Raw genomic sequence first — 18,034 nt, 5'->3', positions numbered from 1 at the left:
CTGCCTACCATAAGATTTCCCATTCCAGTCCATCCTTCACTGCCAAATTAATCATAAAGCTGGAATCTGACTCACCTTCCCATTAAAAAAACTCCAGTGGTTTCCTATTACCTCTGGGATCAAATAAAAAACCCTCTGCCAGCCATTCAAAAGCCCTGCCCCATTCCCTACCTTTAGTTTCCTTATACCTTACTCTGATTCCAGTAATATTGGCCTCTTTTCTGTAGCTTCATTTCCTCCAATTCCAGCATTTTCATGAGCTGCCTCCCCTTGCCCCCAGGCCTCTAATGCTCTCCCTCCTCATCCCCAGCTCCTATCTTCTACTAGAAGTAATGGTAGGTGCCTTAATAAATGCTTAACTGACTGATTCCAAAGGGGTATTCTTTCTACTAGCCTGGGGCTTTCTAGGGCTCCCCCCCTCCTGTGGCTGGTCCCAAGCTTGGGACCTGTCCTGACCTTCTTGTTGAGAAGACAATGCAGCAGAAAGAGGAAGCAGCCCTGGAAACAGTTGAGGATGGTGAAAATGTAGGCTAGGACCCTACTATGAGGGCCGAACAGGAAGAGACCAAAAATCCAGGTACAGCCCAGGATACAGAGCTGGGCAATGGCTGTGAAGGTCAGCATCCTGTTGGGCAGGAAGCAAGAGGAGACTGGTGAGCAAGGCTCAGGCCTGCTTCCCCTTGGGCCCTCAGGGTTCCTTCATCCCCCCAGTGTGCCCTCCACATACGCCTTTACCTAGCTTTCTTTAACTTTTTCATGTCGGGGTGGATCTCGGAGAACTTCTGGGTGAGTTTCCAGACCGTGATCACAAAGATGAAGGCATTGAACTGGGGACACAGAAGGCACACGTGGGGCTGTCTTATTGGCTGAATCTGGGATTGGAGGGGTTGGTGCACGTGGGGTGCTCCAGATTCTCAGATATGGGCCATAAACTGGGGAAAAGGGGTTTGAGGGCCACTTACTGCGATGATGAGTGTAATGGGACCCAGGAAGCTCCAGATGAAGCCCTTTTCCAGGCTAAGCCAACAGCTACAGGGAGGAGAGGAGGGGTTACGGCGGGTCACCGGCCTGTCCCCTTCACCACCCCCCACCCCTGTTATTGGAGAGAGGCACTGGGCGAGCCCTCACACCCATCTGAGTGAGGGGGGATGGGCTCCACCAGACAGGGCCCCACGCGTCCCCTCCCCCATCCATGGAGAAGGAGACGGACAAGGGGAGCCTTCACTGAGAGGAGGAAAGAAGAAGCGCGGGGAGGGGAAAGCCAACGGGCACTCACTATCGGGGGCGGCCGTAGCCCTGGCTGTTGACTGCGGCTGAGATGGCCACGATGAGGGCGGGCGTCCCGTAGCCCAGCAGGCAGAGCCAGCGCGTGCGGAGGCCCGGCCCCGGGAACACGCGCACCACGAGGAAGTAGAGCTCCAGGCCCTCGAGGCACATCCAGCAGAACGCGGCCAGGAAGCAGTAGTGCAGCAGACCGGCCACGAGGCGGCAGCGTAGCCCCACCTGCGCCAGGGGAGAGCCGCGCGGCACGCCGGTCAGCCCAGGCCTCCGCCCCCTCCCCGCGGCGCTCCGGGGTGGCCGCAGAGCCCGGGACCAAAGCCAGGCGCGGGGAGGGCGCTCTTCTGCCCTTTCCCAGGTTCTCGCCCCCTGCCCCTCCGAGAGCCCAGAAGCCCTAGAGGGGGTGCCTACCTGGCCTTGGTTCGGGTTGGCGGTGCCAACCAGGAAGACGGTGGAACCGACGAAGAGACAGAGGCACAGGTGCAGGTGGATGGTGGTGCGGGAGCCTTGGATGGGCCGGCACAGTAGGAAGGTGATGATGCACAGGAGCAGGCAGACCAGGGACACCCCAAGCCCGACTTGAGTGATCAGCGACAACCTCCAGTCCTGGGGCCAAGCGAAGGCTCAGGAAGCGCTCCAGGACCCAGCCAGGGGCCCAGGAAGCTCTTCAGCACAAATTCCTCCCCCTCCCCATTCACGCCCCATTTTTTTTTTTAAGTAAATCTTTCCTTTTGTCTTAGAATGGATATCAATTCCTAGGCATAAGGGCTGGGCAATTGAACTGAAGTGACTTGCCAGCGAGGATGTATCTGAGCTTACATTTGAACCCAGGACCTCCCCGCTCCATGCCTGGTTCTATTCCCTGGACCACCTCGTTGTCCCACCCCTATCCTTCTTTGCCCTCTACTCCTTTCTTTAAAAAAAAATCATTTATACTCCCCTCCCCTCCCCAATTACACTGAACGCCTCTCTGGACCTTCCTGACCGAATCTCTTTTCCCTTGACTCCATCCTTACCCTCCTTGACCACTCACCCCTTCTTCTGGTCTCATTCCACCCACTACTGACTCCATCCTTTCTCCCTCTGATCTTCCCCCCTCACCTCTACATCGTATTGGGCCATGAGGATGGCAAAGCTGCTGAGGTGGGTACAACGGCAGGTGGTACTGTTCCCCTGGCTTCCCAGTTTCTCACAGCCAGTCGTTGCCCAATGACCACTTCCGTCATTGTCGTGTTCCCAGAAGGCACAGATCACTTCCTTCCTTGGCCCAGTGGGTTTAACCTGTGGACACACGGAAGAGAGTCCCATGGAACCCTGGGCAAGAAGCAGGGCTCTGCCTCCTGGCCGCTTCTTCCTAGTAGGGAACAGGAGGCTACGCCCAAGTTCCTGAACTGCAGTAGGATGACAGAACCTTAGTTGGAAGAGTTAAAGCGATGGAGGGAGCCTCATTCCCCTTTTGGACAATAGTTGGCCAGCTTTTCCCTACTTCCAGCCGAAACCTGCCTCTCAACCACTCCTTCATTGCTCCTAGTGTACCTTCTGAGGTCAAGTGGATTAAATCAAATCCCTTCCATTGGAAGACAGCAATGGCTAGCTATCTTGTTCTTCTCTGGGTCAAACATCCCATGGTCTTTGGACTGATTCTCCCATGACTGGATGGACTTGCCAGTTCCCCCATCTACAACATCCAGGGGGCACTCACTTCGTGGGAGAAGGCGAAGGTGACGGGGGAGCTGAGATTTTTGGTGTCCTTGTTGCTCAGGAAGGCCGTGCTGACGGCAGAGAGCAGAACCGGAATGCCCCCTCCAACCTGAGCGTCCTCATTCTCTTGCCGAAGGGCCCTCTGCTTTTCAGGATCCAGGGTGAGGGGGGCGTCAGCCAACAGGGTCTCTAACTTCTTGGTGGAGAACAGGCCGACGACAGCCTTCTCTGGTGGGGAAATACAGAAGCAAGACCTGATTTAGCCCTCTTCCTCTTCCACCCTGATCCCCTAGTCCTTGAAAGTCTAGTTGCAATGCCACCTCTTCCAGAAAGCCTTCCTTCCCTCTCTCCCCTCCCAGGGACAAATTCAAACTCCTGCTTGACCTTCAAGACATTCCAATGGAGGATGCTGCCACCTACTTTTCTATCATTTTCTTATATTGTTGCACTCCATACAAACCCAAAGATTCTCTGTCCTCAGCTACCTCAGAGCTGGCCCACCTCTCTGTTTTTCTTTTCTTTTAGAAAAATTTATTATTTTTTAAAAACGGGTACCTTCTGTATTAAAATCAATACTGTGTAATTGGTTCCAAGGCAGAAGAGTGGTAAGGCCTGGGCAGTGGAGGTTAAATGACTTGCCCAGGGTCACACAGCTAGGAAGTATCTGAGACCAGATTTGGACCCAGGATCTATCTGCGGGGCTGGCTCTCTATCCCCTGGGTCACCTAACTGCCTGATCTGTGCTTTTCCCCCCACATTTTTCCTATGCCTGGAATGCACTCCCTCTCTTCCCCACCTCCTAACCCTCCTTTATGCCACCTCCACCAGGAAGCCTTTCCCTGATGTCTTCAGGTCCATAAGAATCTTTTTTTTTGCTCTGACTTCACTTAGCATTTAGTTTTGCATTTCTTTAATGCACTGCCATATAGCAGGGCAATCTGGATCCCTGTTTTCTCTTCCTACTCCATGAAGGCAAACCCATGTCTTATGTAGCTCCTTATGTAGCCCCTTACATAGCCCCAGTTCCCTGCCAGGTTCCCTGTAGGTACTTAATCACCATCGAATAAATGAATGCACACCTGCTCAACTAAGCCCAGATCTCCTCCTCCTTTGCCCCCTCGGCTGGGGCAAGCCCCACTGTTTCTACCACTGGTCTCAGCCTATCCTTGCCTGTGGGGTTGCCTCTTTCCCAGCCTGCCCGGTGCCTCTGTCCTGCCCCCCATTACTTGGGCCATCTTGCTTCCAAGCCAAATTCCAGTCCAGCTTCATCCTCGTGTGGCTCCTGCCCACCTCGACGATCCCACTTGGATTCTCCTGAATGTTCATGGACAGCTCTGAGGACGGAGGAGGAAGGCAGCAGTGAATGTGGGGCCTGGGGAAGCTGGAGACAGAGGTGGGGAGCTGGGGGGTTTTGCTCACCTGTGCCTCCTGGGGTAGGAGAGACCAGGGGCCCATTGGGCATGGAGTCAGCAAGGCCTAGAAGGATTTCTTCAAGGCTAGAGAGCAGGTGTGTGGCCACTTGAAGCCGAACCTCTAAGGGCAGATGCTCATAGTCTCTGGACATATTTAGAAGTTCTTCAATGTCCTTCACGAACCACTGGGATTGGGATAGAGGGAAGGGCAAAGAGAGGAGATCCAAGCTGTTAGCTTTCTGGGGCCCCTCACTCGCCACAATAGAGCCAACTTGACACTGCCAGAGGGACCCCCTCTAACTCTCTTGATTATCCAATCCCAGGCAGATCCTGGCAGCAATGAAATTCACCCCCAAAGGACAATTTGCCCCTCTTCTTCCCTTCCTCATCCCTCTCATTTTTTTCTGGCTACAGAACCCACTGTTGGACAGGTCAGCAATAGGCAGAGATAGACCCTCTGTTATACCATCACTTTGGGGCAGGACAGTTCCCACGTTTCCCCTTTCCCGGGATCCAGGGTCTTACCTCTATGGATTGCTTGGCAGAAGCAGTTTTGAACTTTTTCTCCATCGATGCCATTTTGTCGAGGAATTTCTGGAGGGAGGAAGAATAGGGGCGGGAATTAGGGGTCCTGGAGGGATGGCAGGGCAAGAGGAAGGGGATCCTGGAGGGTCTCAGATTCCTTTTAAGTGACCACTCACCTCACTCACTCCAGTGGGTGGTGTCCAAGAGGGGAAGGAGATCTCTGTGAGGGAAAAAGGGAAGGCAGGCCCATTAGGAGGGAAGCATGGAAACATGGGAACTTTAGAGAGAATTCCACCCAAATTCATTTTATAGCTGAGGAAGGTGGGGAGGTGTCACCACTACTAGATGGCAAAGCTGAGATCGGGTACCAGGATCCCTGACTCCCAAGTCCAGAACCCTTTCCCCTCTGCTTCCCAGTCATGGGCTCTAGCTGAAGAGAGCTCTACTTTGGCTATAGGGCAAAAGCCTGGTGATTCAGGAAGACTCAACTTCATGAGTTCAAATCTGGCCTCAGACACTAGCCAGGTGACTTTGGGCAAGTCATTTCACCCTGTTTGCCTCCATTTCCTCATCTGTCAAATAAGCTGGAAAAGGAAATAGAAAACCTACTCTAGCCAAGAAAATCCCAAATGGAGTCACAAAGTGGATGTGACTGAACAAGACAGAAAGTAAGGGTTTACAGAAATAATAGTAAAGCATCAACAAAAATAACACATTCTGCTGGGTATTTTTCACATCTAGCCTTTTTTAGTGACACCTCCTTCCTGCTCCCATCTTAGCTTGCCCAATCTAAAGCTAACCTTGGCTGAAAGGGTCACTTAGCTAGTAAGGGGGAAGGGCCTGGACCTTGATTCCCAGGTCCAGTTTTTTCCTTCCAGCATTTGGCCTCTGTGCAGAGCAGCTATTAGAGACTGGATCTCCTGGGTCCCCGTTCCTTTCACTCCTCGTGGCCTTAGATAACTGCAGCCAATATCTCTCTCCCCATTCCCCTACTCCCAGAAGCTTCCACTTTTAAAAACAGGAACCAGGACCTCTCTCCTGCTAAGCTTCCCCTTACAAAAGAAACCTCAAATCAGTGGCTGCCACTGGCTCCCTTGGTTCTGACTTGGTTCTGACATCACCCTTTCCTATACAACTTCTCCCTTCCTTGGCCCTTGGGTTCCTTAAGGAGCTGGCCAAGGGGTTTCTCATAGACTCATTGAATGCCTCAGTTCATCCTCAGGGAGGCCCTGCACTGCTTCCCACAATGTCGTGAGCCCATGTGTTCCCAAGGGCATACCTATGCACTCCTTGAACTGGTTCTTGCTGCTTTTGGTAAAGCCCAGTGTGCACTCACAGCTATAGCTTCCAAGTGGGGTGTTCATACAGACCCCATAGGGTGCACAGAGTGAGCTGTTGAGATGACATTCATCCACATCTATAAGAGGAAGGGGAAAGGGGATAAGGGGCAACCCCATCTGGACCCAAAAGAGACCTGGGGAGGGCTTCTGGAAACCCTGACATCTTCTACCGCTGGCTGGCTGCTGGGAAGGATGGGAACTGGGCTGGACAGAAATATCCCAAACCCTTGGAACCTACAAATCTCTCTCTTCAGTGTTTATAGCACTTCCTGGCCTGGGTCTCCTGAGATAATGATCCGAGGGAAACTGATTTCCTTCTTTTCTCCTCTTGGGATGAAATTGGCCCAACTAGCAGACTCACATTTATTATATGGAATTATAGACTAGAAGGGATCCTAGAGGTCGTTGAGTTCAATACCCAAATGTTATTTTGGACATTGGACATCAGGGGGAAAAAACCGAGACCCAGACAAATTGAGACTTGTCCAAGTTTACACAGGTGTTAAGGGTATTAAGCATAAAAGGTGATATTTGAACCCAAATTCTCTGACGCCGGAGGAGTTCTTCCCACTGAACCACAATTGTGCCTTCATTGAATTGTGGCATCCTCAGAACGCTTCTTGCTTCCATTTTCCTACTTCCAAAGTCTCCAGCTGTCTTCAGTCTTCAGCAACCTCTCCTCATCTGAGTTTCCATCTAACAAATTTTCACCTAACCCAGATACTGGTGCCTTTATCTGATGACACCTGGGACACCTTTCTCAGTTAATTCATTCAGTCCCTGCCTCATAGGCAAGTCTTGCCCCTCCATTATAATCCCTGTTCAGGATGAAGTTCCTTCGAGAACCCTAACTTTCCAGTTCCTCAGTCAACTCAGAATCTCATCACTGACTTATATGGTCCAAACAGTTACAAATCAGTGATCTTACCATTACCCCCACACATTCACATCTGCATGGAGGTGACAACTGAACCCAAGGAAGCTGGTGAGGTAACTAAGTGAGAAAGCATTAGAGGGGGAAGAGAAGAGGACTCAAAAAGGAGCTGTGGGGCACACCTAAAGTCAGGGTGTGATGCTAGCGTCTTAATTCTAGTGCCTTCCATCTCTTAATTATTTCCTATTTATCCTACCTGTAACTTGATTTGCATATATTTGTTTGCATGTTGTCTCCCCCATTAGACTATAAGCTCCCTGAGGGCAGAGTCCTCCTTTGGTCCCTTTTTGTACCTTCAGCACTTAGCATGGTGCCTGGCATATAGCAAGGGTTCAATAAATGTCGATTGGCTGGAAAAAGATCAGGTCTAGGAAACGGAGGAGTGGTTAGACAAGTAGTTGGAACCAAGAGACAACAATGTCCCCAAAATCCAGAGAGGAGGACTTCAAGAAGGATAAAGACTGAGTAAAGGCCAGGAGATCTGACAAGAGATCATGAGTAACTTTGGAGAAAGCAGTTTCAATTGAGTGATGATGTTGGAAACCAGGTTGCAGGGAATTGAGAAGAGAGAACATCTAGATCCCGAGTATCAATAGTATTAGATTTCCATGATCAAGAACTCTGAAATTGGATTAGAATCTCCTATCATTCCATATCTCCGTATCCCTCCTAAACCTATTATTTTTAATTGATTTTTATTTTTAAAAATTTATTTACCAGTTTATGTAATACATTTCCACACATTTTCCTAAGTTATGTAATCCAACTTATCTCCTGTCCTCTTCCCAGTACTGGCAATCTGAGCTAAACCTATTCTTTATCCGCATCATGAGCTGGGCCAAACTTTCCATCCTTCTTCTTTCTTGGGCCATCACCTCTATTCTGGCTACATTTTCCCCCTTTCCTACTCTCAACCCTTTAGCGAACCAGTTCAACTCTATTATCCTTTTTATCCTTGTTGTTTTGCTGCTCATACCTTGCTAAGTGGCAAGCATTCCTGAAATGATTGCTTTGGGCCAGATACTGTGCAAATCTTGGGGATACAAAAATTAAAAAAAGCAAAACCAGCTCCTCCCCTTAAGGAGCTTGCAATCAAATGGGGGATGACCACATGCACGTAATAGAGGTATACTGGCTACAAACGAAGTTGATCAAAGTTACCTTCGAGGGGAAACCATTAACTAGCAGCTGGTAGGACCAGGACAGGCTTCACTGAGAAGGTGGCTTTTGAGTTTCATCTTGAAGGAAGCCAAAGATTCTAAGAGAAAGAAGTAAGGAAGGAGGGCATTCCAGGTAGAAGGAAAAGGCATGGAAACAGGAGCTGGAGCACTGGGTCCAAGGAACAGCAAATAGGCTAGTATGGTTGAATCTTAAAGTTCATGGAGGGGAGTAATGTGTAGAAAGACTGGAAAGGTAGAAAGGGGCCAAGGTGCAAATAGCTTGAAATACCAGACAACCTTATATTAGGTCCTGGAGATGATAGGGGCCATTAGAGTTTACTGGGGGATGACATAGACATATGCTTTAAGCAAGTCATTTTGCCAGGTGTGTGGAGAATGGATTGGAATGGGGAAAGACCAATTACAAAGCTGCTGAAGTAATCCAGGTAAGAGGTGATGAGGTAGGGTGCAGGCAGTCTAAGAGAAGATAAGGAGATATGTAAGAGAAATGTAGTAGGGGTAGCAACAAGATTTAGCAACAATTGGCTGTATGGGGTGAGGAGTTGAGGATGAAACTGAGTGAGGAGCAGTATCTTCCTTCAGCCTAGTCTCCCATGAAGAGGTGGTTCTCTTCAAGGCCAGCCTTGAACATCTGGATCCCTCACTGATTTCCCTTTCAATCTGTAGCACTATAATTATCTACTATTTCTAATTAGTCTTTAATCTCTGCCTCTCTCCTGGTTTTTCTCTGATGTCTACAAACTTGCCAACATTTCTCCCCTCCTTAAAAAAATCCTTATGACAACCTATCAATCCTATTATCTTCCTATTTCTCTTCTCTTTCTTTGCCAAACTCACCCAAAAAAGCCATTTACATTCAGTGCTTCAAATACCTCTCTTCCATTTTCTTCATATCTAGATCTATTTGTCCTCTGCAATTTGACTTCCAGTTTATAGTTGATATAGATCAGTGATTCCCAAAATGGGTGCCACCGCCCCCTGTGGGTGCTGCAGCGATCCAGGAGATTGGTGATGGCCACAGGTGCATTTATCTTTCCTATTAATTGCTATTAAAATTTAAAAAAATTAATTTCCAGGGGGCTAAGTAATATTTTTTTCTGGAAAGGGGGTGGTAGGCCAAAAAAATTTGGGAACCACTGATATAGATAATCTCTATTAATCACCCACCTAAATGAATGCCATAATCTGAGAACTATACATTCTTTATATACTTGGTCTTTCTTTCTTTCTTTCTTTCTTTCTTTCTTTCTTTCTTTCTTTCCTTCTTTCTTTCTTTCTTTCTTCCTTTCCCTTACCTTCCATCTTGGAGTCAATACTGTGTATTGGCTCCAAGGCAGAAGAGTGGTAAGGGCTAGGCAATGGGGTTTAAGTGACTTGCCCAGGGTCACACAGCTAGGAAGTGTCTGAGACCAGATTCGAACCAAGATCTCTCATCTCTAGGCCCGGCTCTCTATTGAGCCACCCAGTTGCCCCCTATTTGGTCTTTCTTGGGTGGATGGTCACTCCAAATCTTCTGAATACTTATGGACCAGGAAGATACAAAGGGAAAACCTCTCAAAATATTCTTGCCTTCAAGGACACTATACTCTACTAGAACTCTTCCCTGATTCCTTCTTCTTTATCCTAAATGAGAGGTTTCTCTCTTCCTGTTCAAATCTGCCCATACACCATTTTGGGATCTCTTGTGTGTCCCTATTGAAGTCCATTTTGTATTCTACTTATTTGTGTGCATGTTATTGCCTCCCTAGTAGACTGCAAGCTCCTTAAGGGCAGTAACTATGTTATTTTCCCTCTTTCTATCTCCTCAATTTATGATTATTCAAAAGATTCACATAGAAAAGATCAAGAAGATGAAGAATGTCTAATGCCCAGGTTATGTATGACCTACAGTTGGATGGATAACCTATAGAGTCTTCCCATCCATTATATATATTTAGGACAGTAGAGACAGAAAGTGAATTGGGCTCACAATTAAACAGGGGAAGATAGCTGTTCCAGAAAATGCCAGTGTCCTCTAGCGAACCCTAATTTCTCTTGGAAAATAAAAGCCAATATTTTCAATACCAATCTTCCGCTGGTGTTACAGTGTGATTGTGAGACAGAGAGCCTAATTGAAGTCCACAGAGAGGTGGTATAAGCAGTCCATCAGAAGCTCCAGAGAATAGGAGGAAAAGCTGTCATTAGGGAAATAAATATATGAAAGAAAAAAATTGGTCCAGGCATGTGAAGAAGGAAAGGGATGGCACAGTGGGTGGACAGGAAGGATAATAACAGCTTCCATTCCGGTAGTACCTTAAGGTTTACGGAGCCTTTATTTACCACACCCTTCTGAGACGGACTGGGAGTTCTAGAGATAAGCTGCCTCGAGAAAGAAGCGGCTCAGAGCCAGTAAGTGACAAGCCCGTGCCACAAAGTAGGCATTGCCAGATCAGATCAGACACAGGAGTCCTATTCTTTTTTTTTATTTTTTTAACCATCACCTTCCATCTTAGAATTAACATTAAGTATTGGCTCCAAGGCAGAAGAGTGGTAAGGGCTAGGCAATGGAGGTTAAGTGATTTGCCCAGAGTCACATAGCCAGGAAATGTCTGAGGTCAGATTTGAACCCAGGACCTCTCATATCTAGGCCTGGCTCTCCATCCACTTAACTACCTAAATACCCCCTCAGGAGTTTTACTCTTAAGGTAACTGCTCTTCTTATTAAATTGACACTGGTCTGCCTCAGTGCTCCCAGGGTTCCCAAGGCTCCTGGGCATTTTAATTGGTATTGCCCATATTCTGTTCCAAAATTCTCCCCATTAAGAGTTTCCTGGTTCTAACCCTGCCACAGGCTCTAGATAGCAGCCCAAGTGTTCCTGCCTTGGTTTTCTGAGCCCTAATTTCTAGGGGAAGCATCACCCTCTTCCTCATGCAAGTGCCTTCTTGTCTTGGCCCTGATTCTTGGATGGCTAACCCAAGGGGCCTCTCATAGACCCATCGGGAGTCCCAAAGGGTTGTGGGTCCTCCTGTTCCCTAGAGAAATACCTCTACATTTGGACTGGTTCTCACTGCTTCTGGCAAAGCCTGGTTTGCATTGGCACGTATAGCTTCCAAGAGAATTAACGCAGTTTGCATTTGGTTCACAGATGTTTGGTGAGTCCGAACATTCGTTCTTATCTGCAAAGGAAAGGGAGAGACGGTGAGTGGCAATCTTAGTATGGACACAGAAGGGAACATGGGTGGGACCTCTGGACATGCCAACATCTCTTGTCCCTGCCTTATTGTTAGAACTGGGCTGGACAGAGACATCCCAAGCCTGGGAGCCTCCAGAGCCCTCCCTCCAGTTTCTACACCCGCCGCTCCCTGACCTGGGACTCCTGAGACAATGAGCTTAGGGAAACTCATTTCTTTCTGTTCCTCTCTTTGGGTGAGACTCGCCCAAGCCTCCCACTTTCTATTATAAAGTCACAGAGCTGGAAGGGAACCTAGAGATCATGTAGTCCAACACTCAGAGGTTACAGATGAGGAAACTGAGGCCCAGAGAGATAAGTGACTGGCCCAAGATATTAAGTATCAGAGGTCAGATTTGAACCCCAGTTCCCTGACTATGCTAATACTAGTATTAATACTGTTTCCACAGTTCTACCCAGACTCTCAGACACAATGTGACATCCTCCAACAGCTACTTACTCCATCTTAGTCTTACTTCGGCTAAGTCACAAGTTCTTTGTTTTTCCATTTTTTTGATACTCTTTTTAAAAACAAAACAAAACAAAACATCCCGCTACTTCCCAAGGATGCCCTCCCCCATTCCTCCACCCCCACCCCACATCCTCGCTTTGTAACAAATATATACAGTCAAGGAAAACAAATCAATGTATTGTGGCTTTGTGTTTCCTCTTTTGTCAAATACATGGGTTGGACTACATGACCTCTAAGTTCCTCTCGGGGCTGGACCTTTTCTTCTTTTAAAAATAAACTCTCACCTTCTATCTTAGAATCAAAACTCTGTGATTGGTTCCAAGGTAGAAGATTGGTAAGGGCTGGGCAACAGGGGGTTAAGTGACTTGCCCAGGGTCACACAGCTAGAAAGTGTCTGAGGACACTGAGCCACCTAGCTACCCCTGGGACTAGACTTATTCTTAACCAGTCTGTTTTCAGTTTAAGAAATATCCTAAGCAGATATTTCTGAGTAATAGAGTGATTAGTGGGAAGGAATAAGGGAGAAAAAATGTCCCCCATGTCCCTCCCCACTTATTTATTCTACATCCTGCATTTGCAGAAAACTAGACTATGCTAGATCTGAACTCCTCATCTCCGAGAGAAGGTGAACCTCCTTTTCAGATGCCATTGGGCTTAGTGACTTCTAATAATAGCTAACACCTACTGTGTGTCAGGTACTGTGCTAGGCACTTTACAAACATCTCATTTGATACTTACAATTACTCTGGGAGGTAGGTGCTAATTTATTATTATTACTATTACTATTATCATTATCATCATTATTATTATCCTCATTTTACAGTTGAGGAACCTGAGGTTAAATGATTTGTCCAAGGTCACATAGCTAGTAAGGGTCTGAGGTTGGATTTGAACTCAGCTCTAGCACTTTTTCCACTGTACCACCTAAATGTTTAGTCATTTTCAGTTGTGTCCAATTCTTCATGACCCCATAGGGTCTTCTTGGCAAAGATACTGGAGTAGTTTGGCATTTCCTTTTCCAGGTCATTCTACAGATGAGAAAACTGAGGCAAACGGGATTAAGTGACTTGCCCAGGGCCACAAAACTAGTAAGTATCTGAAATTTGATTTGAACTTGGGTTTTCCTGACTTCAGGGCTAATGCTCTATGCACTTTGCCACCTAGTTTTATATTAAACTCGACAAATATATCCATTCTAAATTAGTTACTCCACCCTCCTCAGCCTCTATGGCTAGCTTGGGCTGATGGGGAAGGTGAAGCCCGGTAGCTGGGACTGGGAGGATCAGGAAAAGGCAGGATGATTTTTTTTATTTATAGGATTTAAGAATAAAGGTTTTGGAGAGAAGGAAGATCATTCTGCTGTGATCTGTGGTTGGGAAACCCTACTTCTTCAGCTCATTTACCCAGGCTGTGCCCCCTGCCTGGAGCACACAGCCTGTTGGGATCCTCTTCAGTTTAATACAATTCAACAAGCAGCAACTGAATACATTCTAGGTGCCTAGCACTGACACATACAAGGATATAAAGGGACCAAAACCAAAACAGTCTGTCCTCAAGGAGCTTACATTCCACTGTAACCTCCCTGATTCTCATACTCCTCCCCCAGCTGAAAGGAATCTCTCTCCCTGTTCAAATGTGTAGAACGCTGTTGCTTGGACTTCTCTTTTGCCCCAATCAGAGTCTCTTTTTATCATATTTAGGTATATGTCACATTTTTTCATTGAGGGCAGAGACTTTGGTGTGTTTCATTTTTATAATTCCCTAACCTATAACCATTCCAAACAATTTGGTCTGACCATCCACATAGGAAACATCACATGGATGAAGAAGGTTGCCAGCTTATGACTTGAAGCTCAATAGACAGTCAATAGAGCTTATCTGTCAGCATATCAATATCTAGTTGGGAAAGATAGACCAAGTGGGCAAAGAAATGAGCTTAGAATTATATAGGAGGAGGAGAGCAAGATGGGTCATCTCCAAAAAATGGTAAAGTCTTTTTAATGGATCCAAACTTCCAGAATGAAAAGCCCATCCTTTAATGCTAATTTAAAGGAGATCAGGTCCAAATGCTCTATGTCAAAGGTACGGAGGAATTATTGAGGAAAGAACATGGAGTGGACTCCCCAGGGCAAAAGGGGATCAGCCAGGAAAGATAACACTTCCCATTTCTGTAGTACCTTGAGATTTACAAGCCTTTCTTCACTACACCCAGCTAGCCAGAAGACCTGGATTCAAATTTTCCCTCACACTAGCTGTGTGACCTTGAGCAAGTCACTTAACCTCCCTTTGTCTCAGTTTTCTCACCTGAAAAATGGAGTAATAACATCTACCCCACAGGGTTGTTATGAGATTATATTTTGCACCTGTATAAATGTTTATGCTCTTCCTTCTCCCTGCCCTCCTCACCCCTGTGAGGTGGGATGGGTATTCTATAATAGAGCATCCAAGGCCCCAAAGGGTTATGTGACTTGCTCATGGTCACGTCCTGTCCCCAGGGTCACCACTGCTGCCTCTGTGCCCACAGGCTCCAGAGTGTCTGGTCGGTTTTTGCCCACATTCTGTTCCCTACAGAGCTTGGGTCCAAACTTCCTCTCTCAGCTTAGAGGTTCCTGGTTTAGTTCTGTGTAGCAGACTCCCTACCACAGGCTCTGGGCAGCAGCCTAAATTCCCCTTGGGTGGCCCTGCCCTGGCTCTCTTGGCTCTGACTTCTGGGAGGAGGAAGCATCCCCTCTACTCCATACAAGCTGCTCCTTGCCTTGGTCCTGATGCTTGGTAGCTCTCTCATTGATCCCTGAGCGTCATTCCGCTGCATCCCCCAGAGGCTTACCTATGCACGCTTTAGCCTCGTCCTGGATGCTTTTGGCAAAACCTGACTTGCATGTACACATATACTTTCCATGGGTGTTGATACAGATCCCATGGGGTGCACAGTGTGAGCTGTTGAGCTGACATTCATCAATATCTATAGGAGGAAAGGAGGGGAGGTGAAAGACAACTCTAGACTGGACACAATAGAGATCTGGTTGGGGCCTCCAGACCCCCTGGCATCTCTCGCCTCTATCTAGCTCCTGAAGAGGAGACAGAAACACCTCAAGCCCTTGGAGCTCCAGAGCTTGCCTCAAGTCTCTCCTTTGCTCCTTGGTGCAAGCCTCCTGAAGCAATGATCCCAGGGAAACGAATTTCCTTTGGGTGAGATTGGTCCAAGCAGTAGACCTCCCTTTTATGACATCTCTTCTAGAGACGGAAGGGAACTTGGAACTCATCTAGTCAACACCCAGATGTTACAGGTGAGGAAATTCGGGCCCAAAGAGATTAAATGACCTGAGGTCATAAGGCTTTAAAGCTCCAGACTTCCCTCATATTTTAAATGTGAGTTTTTTGAGGATAGAAGACTGTCTTTTTTTCCCCCTTTGTATCACCAACATTTAGCATGTTGCTTAGCAATAGTAAATGCTTCATGGGGGCAACTAGGTGGCTTGGTGGATTGAGAGCCCGGCTTAGTGAAGGGAAGTCCTGGGTTCAAATGTGACCTCAGATACTTCCTAGCTGTGTGACCCTGGGCAAGTCACTTAACCCTGATTACCTAGCCCCTACCACTCTTCTGCCTTGGAACCATTACTTAGTACTGATCCTAAGATGGAAGGTAAAGATTTAAAACAATAAGAAAGGCAAAAACTTAGTTTCTGCACTCAAGATGAGAAGTCTTGGGTAGATGACACCTAACATTTTTGTGTATATAAAGGAGATAGATGCAGTGTAAATGGGAGGAAGTCTCGGAGAGAAGGGAGTGCTTTGCGTTTAGATGTGAAGTTTTTATGCTGTATACATGGTCAATTTTTGTGTAGGTGCCGTGTTCTGCTGAAAAAGAGGCATACTCCTTTCTAGTCGAAGGGTGTGCTTTGCAAACCTTCAGTGCTATTAGAAATTCAAGCTGTTGTTGCTGACCTGTTGGGTTTTTGTAAGGCTGAGCCAAAAGGGAGTCCTACCCAGGATGGAGCACATGGGGGTGGGGGGGGAGGGAAGAAAGGACACAAGAAAAAATAAAAGAAATGGTCTATTTAGAGGGGGTAGTGGGCAGTTAGGTGGCACAGTAGATATAGAGAGATGGGCCTGATGTCAGGAAGATCTAGTTCAGATATTGCCTCAGACACTTATTTACTAACTGTGTGACCCTGGGGCAAGTCATTTAACCCCATTTGCCTCAGTTTTCTCATCTGTAAAATGAAGTAGAGAAGGAAATGGCAGACTCCTCCGCTATCTTCCAAGAAAACCCCAAATGGGGTCATGAAGAATCAGACACAACTGGAAAGCCTGAACAACAACAGAGGGCAAAGGAATGGTAGAGGATATTGGATAAGAGTGGGAGTGTGGTATAGTGGAGAGAGAGCTGGCCTCAGAATTAAGAAGGCCTGGGTTCAAGTTTCTCTTTAGCCACATACTGGTTGAGTGAGTCTCCAAGGTGCCTCAGTCTCTAAGCGCCTGCCTCAACCATTCTCTCTAAGACTACACAAAAGGCAGGGCAGGAGCTGATCTGTATTGAGAGAATCAATGGTTTAGACCCTTTCAAAATAGTCTTCCTCCATCTGTCTCCCGAACACTGGGTTTCACGAGGCAACACTGCAAGGTTGGTCAGTCTCTAACCCTTCTTAGACTGTGACCTCAGTTCCTTCTTTTGGGTCATAACTCAGAAAGGAATTTAGATCTCGAGCCCTGAGCCAATGTATGGCCAAAGTACTTTGATGAAGTTCCGTGAGGGGGCCTGGGCCAGGATGGACAAACAGAGAAAAGGGGAGAGTTCCCAAGGCAAAGAGGTGGCCAGTAGAGTAAGGAGCAAAAGGACCCTGAGCTGGGGGCAGCTAGATGACTTTGTGGGAGGTCCTGGGTTCAAATCTGGCCTCAAATACTTCCTAACTGTATGATATTGGGCAAGTGACTTGAGCTCCATTGCTTGGCCCTTACAGCTTTTCTGCCTTAGAACCAAAATACAGTATTGATTCTAAGATGGAAGAAAAGGATTTTCAATATAAAAGAAAAGAAGGAACCTTGAGCAGAGAGAGCCCAAGAAATTGAGGTAGATGGGAAAGGATGGAGGGGACCCATATGATGAGGTAAAAGGCCCTGGCCAGAGATGGCCCAGGCAGTGAGAGACTTCTCTGCTGTCAGCCTCAGCAGGAAGCTCTTCATTGATTGCCAGGCTGGTCAACGAATGCAAGAGGGGTTTTTACCTTGACATTTATTAAGAGTCTCATTTGGGAATGTTGTATTCTTAGAAGGAAGTTCATATCCAGAGATACAGGTACAGTGGTAACTTCCCTCTGTATTAACACAGTCTGCATTCTTACCACATGATATACTGATGGGTGGTGCACATTCATTAATATCTGCAACACAAGAAAAGAAAAGAAAAAAAAGAAATGAAACACACATTTTTGCACATGGCCAATGGGGGAATTTGTTTCATCTGACTACAAAATGCTATTTGTTCCAGAGGCTTTTCCCTCCTCTTTTTCTTTTCCAAAAGGGGTGGGAGGATGAGGAAAGAAATGCTTGGGACTGAAAAAGAAAAAGAGAAGAGAAGGAAAGAGAGAAAAAGAAGAGAAAAGGAATGAGAAGAGAAGAAAAGAAAGGAAAGGAAAAGAAAAGAAAAGGAAGGAAGGAAGGAAAAGAAAGGAAAAGAAAAGAAAATAAGAGAAAAGAAAAGAAAAGCAGTAATGAAATGGAAGGGGACAGATTCAGGGGCTGTGTCAAGCCAGAATGTGCAATGAGCCTCCTCTAGAGATCAGGAGAAAGTGAGAAAGACCCCTAGCACCTTGGAGAGAACCAAAGTTTGTGTGAGTCAAAGCCAAAGGAGAAGACTTGGACAAGGGTGGGAAGGGTTGGAAGGATTATATGAGCTGCTTTATTGGAGGGAATATCTAAACTGGTGAGATCCCAGATCCTGTGGAGTTATCTCTTCCATCACCAAGCATAGCGCCCATTGAC

The 18,034-nt window shown here is 47.0% G+C and overlaps 1 protein-coding gene across 1 annotated transcript in view; it reads right to left on the bottom strand.

Moving 5' to 3' along the window:
* Positions 1–18,034, bottom strand: part of ADGRE5 (adhesion G protein-coupled receptor E5) — a 29,059-nt gene that overhangs the window by 1,127 nt on the left and 9,898 nt on the right. Inside the window, exons 4-18 of the mRNA XM_044670481.1 lie at positions 17,278–17,433; positions 14,880–15,014; positions 11,396–11,527; positions 6,196–6,333; positions 5,093–5,136; positions 4,917–4,985; positions 4,399–4,576; positions 4,206–4,313; positions 2,981–3,207; positions 2,380–2,559; positions 1,690–1,884; positions 1,277–1,503; positions 963–1,029; positions 736–827; positions 457–625 (exon numbers count right to left, since the gene is read on the bottom strand). Coding sequence (XP_044526416.1) covers positions 457–625; positions 736–827; positions 963–1,029; positions 1,277–1,503; positions 1,690–1,884; positions 2,380–2,559; positions 2,981–3,207; positions 4,206–4,313; positions 4,399–4,576; positions 4,917–4,985; positions 5,093–5,136; positions 6,196–6,333; positions 11,396–11,527; positions 14,880–15,014; positions 17,278–17,433 — 2,117 coding nt within the window. The remainder of the gene's footprint in view (positions 1–456; positions 626–735; positions 828–962; positions 1,030–1,276; positions 1,504–1,689; positions 1,885–2,379; positions 2,560–2,980; positions 3,208–4,205; positions 4,314–4,398; positions 4,577–4,916; positions 4,986–5,092; positions 5,137–6,195; positions 6,334–11,395; positions 11,528–14,879; positions 15,015–17,277; positions 17,434–18,034) is intronic.

Source organism: Gracilinanus agilis, chromosome 1, assembly GCF_016433145.1.
Source record: "Gracilinanus agilis isolate LMUSP501 chromosome 1, AgileGrace, whole genome shotgun sequence".
In the NCBI taxonomy this organism is placed as follows: domain Eukaryota; kingdom Metazoa; phylum Chordata; class Mammalia; order Didelphimorphia; family Didelphidae; genus Gracilinanus; species Gracilinanus agilis.
Note: the sequence above shows the minus strand (reverse complement) of the source record. Positions and strands in the feature narration are given on the sequence as shown.